General features: G+C 56.2%; 1 protein-coding gene and 1 non-coding gene across 2 annotated transcripts; both read left to right on the plus strand.

The window, feature by feature from the left end:
• Positions 1-207: 207 nt before the first annotated feature.
• Positions 208-8,034, plus strand: RPS9 (ribosomal protein S9). Its single transcript, XM_065655341.1, is given in 9 exon segments — positions 208-288; positions 1,063-1,164; positions 3,976-4,098; positions 5,096-5,143; positions 5,146-5,281; positions 6,370-6,446; positions 6,449-6,506; positions 6,508-6,581; positions 7,989-8,034. Coding segments are annotated over 7 exon segments (576 nt in total). The 5' UTR covers positions 208-288; positions 1,063-1,067; the 3' UTR covers positions 6,545-6,581; positions 7,989-8,034.
• LOC136001265 (small nucleolar RNA SNORD88) lies at positions 7,811-7,903 on the plus strand. Its single transcript, XR_010607760.1, has one exon. It is a non-coding gene; the product is annotated as a small nucleolar RNA SNORD88 (small nucleolar RNA).
• Positions 8,035-10,021: the final 1,987 nt, after the last annotated feature.

A 10,021-nucleotide genomic window follows, 5' to 3' on the forward strand; every position in this document is an offset into this window, starting at 1 on the left:
ACTCAGGGGACACCCGGTGACACGTGTCCATGGACACGCGGTGACACCCGGTGACACGTGGTGACCCCCCGCTGACCCCCGTGGGCCCGCGGCCACACCCCGCGCCGCTGGCCCCGCCCACGCTTGGCCCCGCCCCCTCCCGCCGCTCCCTCGCTTCCCATTGGCCGGCGCCTCGCTTCCCATTGGCTGGCCCCGCGCGAGGGGCGGGGCTCTCCCCGCCGGCCTATATAAAGCGGCGCCGGGCACGGCCGCCTCCCTTTCTGCCGGCGCGGTCGCAGCGGAGCCGGGGTGAGGCCGGGCCGGGCAGCGCGGGGCGGGCGGCGGGGCCAGGCCGGGGCTTCGGGCCGGTTCGCCCCGGGTCGGGGGTGGTTCGTGGGCCCGGGGGCGGCGGGGGCGAGGCCGCGGCCTAGCGGCGGGGCCTCCGGCCGCTCTGCGCATGCGCGGCGGGGCAGGACGGGCCCGCCAGGGCGCGTGCGCGCGGTGCGGAGCCTCCGCGCCCCCTGGCGGGCTGGCGGGCCGCGCATGCGCAGGGCTAAGGGGGGCGACACGTGGGTGGGATGGGGTGCTTGTTTTAGGGGGGGGGTCCCAGCCTATTAAACCACCCCAGGGGGGTGATTCGGGGCGGGGGGGGGGTCCCGACCCGCGGCATTGACCTGGGGGGCGCTGGGGGCTCTTTTTGGGGGGGTCCCGGAGCCCTGAGGAGGATCTGGGGGGTGATTTGGGGGGGTCCTGGGTCCTCGTGGCACCCAACAGACTCCCCCCCAACCCAACCACTCCCTCTTCAGCCCCCAAGAGGCCTCCTCCAAACCACCCCCCCACAAAGGTCTAAGAGACCACCCCCCCCCCAAACCTGTCCCCCAACCAACCCCCCCAATAAGGACTCAACAGACCCCCCCCCAATAATTTTAGGGCAGCTGTTAACCCTTGGAGGGGTCCCCAAATCCCGGGGGGGGGGGTGGGGTGGGTTATTCCTCACCCCAGGAGCCCCCAAAAGCAGAATTGACCCCCCCCAAATCTTCTGACCCCCCCCCCCCCCCCCAAATCTCGTGTGTCCCCCCCCAGGCACGATGCCGGTGGCGCGGAGTTGGGTTTGCCGCAAAACTTATGTCACCCCCCGACGTCCCTTCGAGAAATCGCGCCTGGACCAGGAGCTCAAGCTCATCGGTGAGTCCGGGGGGGCCCCTGGGGGTCCCCCAATTCCCCGCAGTGTCCCCCAGTTGCCCCCGGGTACTTGTCCCCCCCAGTGGCTTCCAGTTGCCATTGGGGGTTCCCCAATTGCTCCCAGTGTCTCCCAGTTGCCCCCAGTATCCCCAGCACCCCCAATCCCACCCCAAACTGACCCAAAATCGCGGTTTCTTCCCCCAGGGGAGTACGGGCTGCGCAACAAGCGCGAGGTCTGGAGGGTCAAGTTCAATTCCAGTTGTCCCCAATTGCTCCTAGTGTCTCCCAATTGCTCCCAGTGTCTCCCAATTGCTCCCAGTATCCCCAGCACCCCCAATCCCACCCCGCCACCCCCAAGCTGACCCAAAATCGCGGTTTTTTCCCCCAGGGGAGTATGGGCTGCGCAACAAGCGCGAGGTCTGGAGGGTCAAGTTCAATTCCAGTTGTCCCCAGTGTCTCCCAGTGTCTCCCAATTGCTCCCAGTATCCCCAGCACCCCCAATCCCACCCCAAACTGACCCAAAATCGCAGTTTTTTCCCCCAGAGGAGTACGGGCTGCGCAACAAGCGCGAGGTCTGGAGGGTCAAGTTCAATTCCAGTTGTCCCCAATTGCTCCCAGTGTCTCCCAATTGCTCCCAGTGTCTCCCAATTGCTCCCAGTGTTTCCCAGTGTCCCCAACACCCCCAATTTCGTCCTCCCGACCCCAAACTGACCCAAAATCGTGGTTTTTTCCCCCCAGGGGAGTACGGGCTGCGCAACAAGCACGAGGTCTGGAGGGTCAAGTTCAATTCCAGTTGTCCCCAGTGTCTCCCAATCTCTCCCAATTGCTCCCAGTGTCTCCCAATTGCTCCGAGTGTCTCCCAGTGTCCCCAACCCCCCCAATTTCGTCCCCCCGACCCCAAACTGACCCAAAATCGTGGTTTTTTCCCCCAGGGGAGTACGGGCTGCGCAACAAGCACGAGGTCTGGAGGGTCAAGTTCAATTCCAGTTGTCCTCAATTGCTCCCAGTGTCTCCCAATTGCTCCCAGTATCCCTAGCACCCCCAATCCCACCCTGCCGCCCCCAAGCTGACCCAAAATCGCGTTTTTTTCCCCCAGGGGATCACGGGCTGCGCAACAAGCGCGAGGTCTGGAGGGTCAAGTTCAATTCCAGTTGTCCCCAGTGTCTCCCAATTGCTCCCAGTATCCCCAGCACCCCCAATCCCACCCTGTCGCCCCCAAACTGACCCAAAATCGCGTTTTTTCCCCCAGGGGAGTACGGGCTGCGCAACAAGCGCGAGGTCTGGAGAGTCAAGTTCAATTCCAGTTGTCCCCAATTGCTCCCAGTGTCTCCCAATTGCTCCCAGTATCCCCAGCACCCCCAATCCCACCCCAAACTGACCCAAAATCGCGGTTTTTTCCCCCAGGGGAGTACGGGCTGCGCAACAGGCGCGAGGTCTGGAGGGTCAAGTTCAATTCCAGTTGTCCCCAATTGCTCCCAGTGTCTCCCAATTGCTCCCAGTATCCCTAGCACCCCCAATCCCACCCCGCCACCCCCAAACTGACCCAAAATCGCGGTTTTTTTCCCCCAGGGGATCACGGGCTGCGCAACAAGCGCGAGGTCTGGAGGGTCAAGTTCAATTCCAGTTGTCCCCAGTGTCTCCGAGTGTCTCCCAGTTGCTCCCAGTATCCCCAGCACCCCCAATCCCACCCCAAACTGACCCAAAATCGCGGTTTTTTCCCCCAGGGGAGTACGGGCTGCGCAACAAGCGCGAGGTCTGGAGGGTCAAGTTCAATTCCAGTTGTCCCCAATTGCTCCCAGTGTCTCCCAATTGCTCCCAGTGTCTCCCAATTGCTCCCAGTATCCCCAGCACCCCCAATCCCACCCTGCCGCCCCCAAGCTGACCCAAAATCGCGATTTTTTCCCCCAGGGGAGTACGGGCTGCGCAACAAGCGCGAGGTCTGGAGGGTCAAGTTCAATTCCAGTTGTCCCCAATTGCTCCCAGTGTCTCCCAATTGCTCCCAGTATCCCCAGCACCCCCAATCCCACCCCAAACTGACCCAAAATCGCGGTTTTTTTCCCCCAGGGGATCACGGGCTGTGCAACAAGCGCGAGGTCTGGAGGGTCAAGTTCAATTCCAGTTGTCCCCAGTGTCTCCTAATCTCTCCCAATTGCTCCCAGTGTCTCCCAATTGCTCCGAGTGTCTCCCAGTGTCCCCAACCCCCCCAATTTCGTCCCCCTGACCCCAAACTGACCCAAAATCGCGTTTTTTTTCCCCCAGGGGAGTACGGGCTGTGCAACAAGTGCGAGGTCTGGAGGGTCAAGTTCAATTCCAGTTGTCCCCAGCGTCTCCTAATCTCTCCCAATTGCTCCCAGTGTCTCCCAATTGCTCCCAGTATCCCTAGCACCCCCAATCCCACCCCGCCACCCCCAAACTGACCCAAAATCGCGGTTTTTTTCCCCCAGGGGATCACGGGCTGCGCAACAAGCGCGAGGTCTGGAGGGTCAAGTTCAATTCCAGTTGTCCTCAATTGCTCCCAGTGTCTCCCAATTGCTCCCAGTGTCTCCCAATTGCTCCCAGTATCCCCAGCACCCCCAGTCCCACCCTGTCGCCCCCAAACTGACCCAAAATCGCAGTTTTTTTCCCCCAGGGGAGTACGGGCTGCGCAACAAGCGCGAGGTCTGGAGGGTCAAGTTCAATTCCAGTTGTCCCCAGTGTCTCCCAATTGCTCCCAGTGTGTCCCAATTGCTCCCAGTGTCTCCCAGTGTCCCCAACCCCCCCAATTTCGTCCCCCCGACCCCAAACTGACCCAAAATCGCGGTTTTTTTCCCCCAGGGGAGTACGGGCTGCGCAACAAGCGTGAGGTCTGGAGGGTCAAGTTCACGCTGGCCAAGATCCGCAAGGCAGCGCGGGAGCTGCTGACGCTGGACGAGAAGGACCCGCGGAGGCTCTTCGAGGGTGGGTTTGGGGGGGACGGGACCCCAAAGCTGCACCGGGACCCCCCCACAGCCCCCCGCTTCTTACCGACCCTTTTCCTGCTTTTCCCTCCCAGTTTAACCCTTTTTTTCCCCCCGGTTTAACCCGTTTTCTTCACCCCCTTTTCCCCCCCTTTTTCTTCACCCCTTTTTGCCCCCTTTTCCCCCCATTTTCACCCCTTTTTTCCCCATTATAACCCTTTTTCCCCCGTTTTAACCCCTTTTTTCCCCCGTTTTCACCCATTTTTTCCCCATTATACCCCATTTTTTCCCCATTATACCCCATTTTTTCCCCCGTTTTAACCCCCTTTCTTTCCCCCATTTTCACTCATTCTTTCCCCATTATAACCCATTTTTTCCTGTTGTAACTCATTTTTTCCCCATTTCCACTCATTTTTTGCCCCATTTCCACTCATTTTTTTGCCTCCTTTTCACCCATTTCCCCCCTATTTTAACCCATTTTCCCCCATTTTAACCCATTCCTCATTTTTTTCTATATTAACTCATTTTTTCCCATTTCAACACTTTTTTCTGTTTTAACTCATTTCTTTCTCCTTTTAACCCATTTTCTTAAAGCGTTTAAACTTGCCCATTTTAACTTATTTTTTTCCAATTTTAACTCATTTTTTTCCCCAATTTAAGTAACACTTTTCCCCCGTTTTCACCCGTCGTTTTCCCCCGTTTTCACCCGTCGTTTTCCCCCGTTTTCACCCGTCGTTTTCCCCCGTTTTCACCTATTTTTCCACCATTTTTCCCCATTTTCTCCCCATTTCCCCCCAGGGAACGCGCTGCTCCATGTCGTGATGCTGGACAAGGGGAAGACGAAGCTCAATTGTCTCCCAGTCCCCCCCATTTCCTCCCCATTTTCCCCGTTTTTTCACCGTTTTTCCCCGTTTTTTCACCGTTTTTTCCCCGTTTTTTCACCGTTTTCCCCCGTTTTTTCACCGTTTCCTCCGTTTTTTCTCTTTTCCCCCCGCCAGGAAACGCCCTCCTGCGCCGCCTGGTCCGCGTGGGGGTCCTGGACGAGGGGAGATGAAGCTGGATTACATTTTGGGGCTGAAAGTGGAGGATTTCCTGGAGCGGCGCCTGCAGACCCAAGTGTTCAAGCTGGGCCTGGCCAAGTCCATCCATCACGCCCGCGTCCTCATCCGCCAACGCCACATCCGGTGGGTTCCCCCCGCCCGGGGACCCCCCTGCGTCACGAGGGACCCCCCCGTGTCATGAGGGGACCCCCAAAATCCGGGAGAACCCCCAAAATCCGGGAATTCGCCCCAAAACGCTCGGCAAGGGTCACTGCGGCGAGCGCCGTACACCTTGCGAAGGGGACGGGGGCCCAGCACAGGTAACCCCCCCCAAATTAAAATCTGGGGGGGCCACGCGCTCCCCAGGACCCCCCCTGAAATTTTGGGGGGGCCCATTTTGATCTGCACCCTCAAATTGTGCTCCTACCCCCCCCTTTCTTATCCGTCACCCCCATTTTTCACCCAGTCTCTCTGCAGACACCCCACAAAGAGGTGGGGGTTCTTATACCTAAATACCCCCCCGAATTAAAATCGGGGGGGCCACACGCTCCCCAGGCCCCTCCCAAGTTTTGGGGAGGGCCCATTTTGACCTGCACCCCCAAATTGTGCTCCTGCCCCCCATTTTCACCCTTCCCCCCCAATTAGGAGCTGTTCCCCATTGAGTTTGGGGTTCCTGGGGGGGGGTGTTGATTTTTGGGGTGTTTCCCCCAGTTTTTGGGGTGCCCCCCCTGGTAAGTCTTGGGGTGCCCCCCCTTAAATCTCAGGGTGCCCCTTAACTGTAGACACCCCATTTTTGGGGTACCCCCTTCCATACACCCCCCATCACATTTATGAGCTGCTCCCCATTGAATTGGGAGTTCCTGGGGGGTACGTTGATATTTGGGGCTGTTTCCCCCCATTTTTGGGGTGCTGCCCCCCCCGATTTTTAGGATGCTCCCCCTTATGTCTTGGGGTGCCCCTTAACTGCAGACACCCCATTTTTGGGGGTACCCCCTTCCCATCTCCCCTCTCCTTGGGGAAGGGTCTTTTGACTCCGAGATCGGGGTTCCCGGATGGTTCCTGGGGGGGGTGTTGATTTTTGGGGTGTCCCCCCCCCCATTTTTGAGGCATTTTCCCCCATTGTTGGGGTGCCCCCCCATTTTGAGGTGTCTCCCCTCATTCTTGGGGTGTTTCCCCCTGATTTTGGGGTTCTGACCCCCCGTTTTGGTGTGTGTCCCCCGCCCTGGTTTCAGGGTTCGGAAGCAGGTGGTGAACATCACATCGTTCATTGTGCGCCTGGATTCGCAGAAGCACATCGACTTTCTCCTGCGCTCCCGTACGGGGGGGGGCGCCCGGGCCGCGTCAAGAGGAAAAACGCCAAGAAAGGGCAGGGGGGGCCGGGGGGGCGAGGACGAGGAGGAGGATTGAGCCCCCCCCAAAAAATGGGAGCCCCCCCAAAGTTACGGTGAGTTTGGGGAGGATTTGGTGGATTTTAGGGATGGTTCAGGGGGGTTTTGGGGGGTGTTTTTCAGGGCTGGGGGGGGGTCAAAAAGGGGTGGGGGGGCGAGGATGAGGAGGGTTGAGCCCCCCCAAAAAAACGGGGAGCCCCCCCAGATTTACGGTGAGTTTGGGGGGGATTTGGGGGCAATTTGGTGGATTTTGGGGATGGTTCAGGGGGGTTTTGGGGGGTGTTTTTCAGGGGTGGGGGGTTTATTTATTTTTGGAGAGTTTCAGGGTCTATTTTTTGGGGGGATTATTTAATTTTGGGGGGGTTTCAGGGTCTGTTTTTGGGGGGGTTTAATTTTTGGAGGATTTCAGGGTTTGTTTTTGAGGGGGTTATTTTTTGGGGGGGTTCAGGGTCTGTTTTTGGGGGGTATTTAATTTTTGGGGCATTTCAGGGTTTTTGGGGGGTATTTAATTTTGGGGGGATTTCAGGGTCTGGTTTTGGGGGGGGTTTATTTAATTTTTGGAGCATTTCAGGGCCTATTTTGGGGGGGGTTATTTAATTTTGGGGGCGTTTCAGGGTGTTTTTGGGGGGGTTCAGGGTCTATTTTTGGGGGGTTATTTAATTTTTGGAGGATTTCAGGGTCTGGTTTTGGGGGGGTTATTTATTTTTTGGGGGGATTTCAGGGTCTGGTTTTGGGGGGGGTTATTTAATTTTTGGAGCATTTCAGGGTCTATTTTTGGGGGGGTTATTTCATTTTCGGAGGATTTCAGGGTCTATTTTTGGGAGGTTTATTTTTGGGGGGGATTTCAGGTCTATTTTTGGGGGGGTTATTTAATTTTGGGGGCGTTTCAGGGTTGTTTTTGGGGTGGTTATTTTTTGGGGGGGTTCAGGTCTATTTTTGGGGGGTTATTTAATTTTTGGAGGATTTCAGGGTCTGGTTTTGGGGGGGTTGTTTATTTTTTGGGGGGATTTATTTTTTGGGGGGATTTCAGGGTCTGTTTTGGGGGGGGTTATTCAACTTTTGGAGCATTTCAGGGTCTATTTTTGGGGGGGTTATTTCCATTTTTGGAGGATTTCAGGGTGTATTTTTGGGAGGTTTATTTTGGGGGGGGGGATTTCAGGGTCTATTTTTGGGAGGTTTATTTTTGGGGGGGGGATTTCAGGGTCTATTTTTGGGGGGGGTTATTTAATTTTGGGGGCGTTTCAGGGTTGTTTTTTGGGGGAGGGGGGTGATTTAATTTCGGGGGGGCCCCCCATGATGGCAGCACTGGGCGCCGACCCCCCTGACGACACCTGTGCCCCCCCCAGGGCCTTTGACACCCCGGGGGGCTGAGGGGGCCCCGGGGGGGGGTGTCCAGACGGACACACGGACACCGGCTCATTTTGGGGGGGGGGTCCCCATTAACCCCCCGTTTCTTCCCGCAGGTCCCCGATGCCGGGGGGGTGATGACAATAAATGGACTCGAACCACTTGGGTCTCTGTGGTTTATTTTTGGGGGGGGGGGTGTCGTAATTTTGGGGGTTTGGGGGGGGCACAACCTTTGGGGGGGGGTCCTGGGTCCCACAGGGTTTTTTGGGGGGTTCCCAACTGTTGGGGGGGGGGGTCCAGAGCCCTAATTTCTTTTTTTTTTTGGGGGGGGGGCGGTTAGATTTGGGATCTTTTGGGCCCATTTGGAGATATTTTGAGCCTATTTTTGGCCATTTTGGGCCGGTTTTGGACCATTTTGCGTCGGTTTGGGGCATTTTGGGGCGATTCTGCTGAATTTTGTGGCGGATCGGGCCATTTTGGGTGGATTTATGGGCAGTTTGGGCCAGTTTGGGGCTCGTTTTGGGGCCATTTTGGCTGGATTTTGGGCCATTTTGCGTTGGTTTGGGGGCATTTTGGGGCATTTCTTCTGAATTTTGTGGCGGTTCGGGCCATTTGGGTGGATTTTTGGGCAGTTTGGGCCATTTTGGGCTCGTTTTTGGGCTGTTTTGGGCCCAATTTTGGGCCATTTTGGCTGGATTTTGGGCCATTTTGCGTTGGTTTGGGGGCATTTTTGGGCGTTTCTTCTGAATTTGTGGCGGTTTAGGCCATTTTGGGTGGATTTAAGGGCAGTTTGGGGCACTTTGGGTCCATTTGGGGCCATTTAAGTTTGAATTTTGGGTGTTTTGGGGCCATTTGGGGCCCGTTTTTGGGCCATTTTGGGCCAGATTTGGACCATTTTGCGTCGGTTTGGGGGCATTTTGGGGCGATTCTTCTGAATTTTGTGGTGGTTCGGGCCATTTTGGGTGGATTTATGGGCAGTTTGGGCCAGTTTGGGCTCGTTTTGGGCCATTTTGGGCCGTTTTTTGGCCATTTTGGGCTCGTTTTTGGGCCATTTTGGCTGGATTTTGGGCCATTTGCGTTGCTTTGGGGGCATTTTGGGGCATTTCTTCTGATTTTTGTGGTGGTTTGGGCCATTTTGGGTGGATTTATGGGCAGTTTGGGCTCGTTTTTGGGCCGGTTTGGGCCCAATTTTGGGCCATTTTGCGTTGGTTTGGGGGCATTTTTGGGCGTTTCTTCTGAATTTTGTGGCGGTTTAGGCCATTTTGGGTGGATTTAAGGGCAGTTTGGGGCACTTTGGGTCCATTTGGGGCCATTTAAGGTCGAATTTTGGGTGTTTTGGGGCCATTTGGGGCCCGTTTTTGGGCCATTTTGGGCCAGTTTTGGACCATTTGCGTCGGTTTGGGGGCATTTTGGGGCATTTCTTCTGATTTTTGTGGTGGTTTGGGCCATTTTGGGTGGATTTGTGGGCAGTTTGGGCCATTTTGGGCTCGTTTTTGGGCCATTTTGGCTGGATTTTGGGCCATTTTCGCTGGATTTTGGGCCATTTTGCGTTGGTTTGGGGGCATTTTGGGGCATTTCTTCTGATTTTTGTGGTGGTTTGGGCCATTTTGGGTGGATTTATGGGCAGTTTGGGCCATTTTGGGCTCGTTTTGGGCCGTTTTGGGCCCAATTTTGGGCCATTTTGGCTTGATTTTGGGCCATTTTGCGTTGGTTTGGGGGCATTTTTGGGCGTTTCTTCTGATTTTTGTGGTGGTTTGGGCCATTTTGGGGGATTTTTGGGCGGTTGGGGCAGTTTGGGTTCATTTGGGGCCATTTAAGGTCAAATTTTGGGTGTTTTGGGTCTGTTTGGGTCCATTTTGGGGCCATTTTGGGCTCGTTTTTGGGCCGGTTTGGGCCCAATTTTGGGCCATTTTGGCTTGATTTTGGGTCATTTTGCGTTGGTGTGGGGACACTTCTGGGCGTTTCTTCTGAATTTTGTGTGTTTGGGCCATTTTGGGTGGATTTAAGGGCAGTTTGGAGCACTTTGGGCCCAGTTGGGGCCATTTTTGGCTGGATTTTGGGCCATTTCGCGTTGGTTTGGGGCGTTCCTTCTGCTGTTTGTGGTGCTTTGGCCCGTTTGGGGTTGATTTAAGTGCCGTTTGGGTCAGTT

This window comes from Caloenas nicobarica, chromosome 39, assembly GCF_036013445.1.
Source record: "Caloenas nicobarica isolate bCalNic1 chromosome 39, bCalNic1.hap1, whole genome shotgun sequence".
In the NCBI taxonomy this organism is placed as follows: domain Eukaryota; kingdom Metazoa; phylum Chordata; class Aves; order Columbiformes; family Columbidae; genus Caloenas; species Caloenas nicobarica.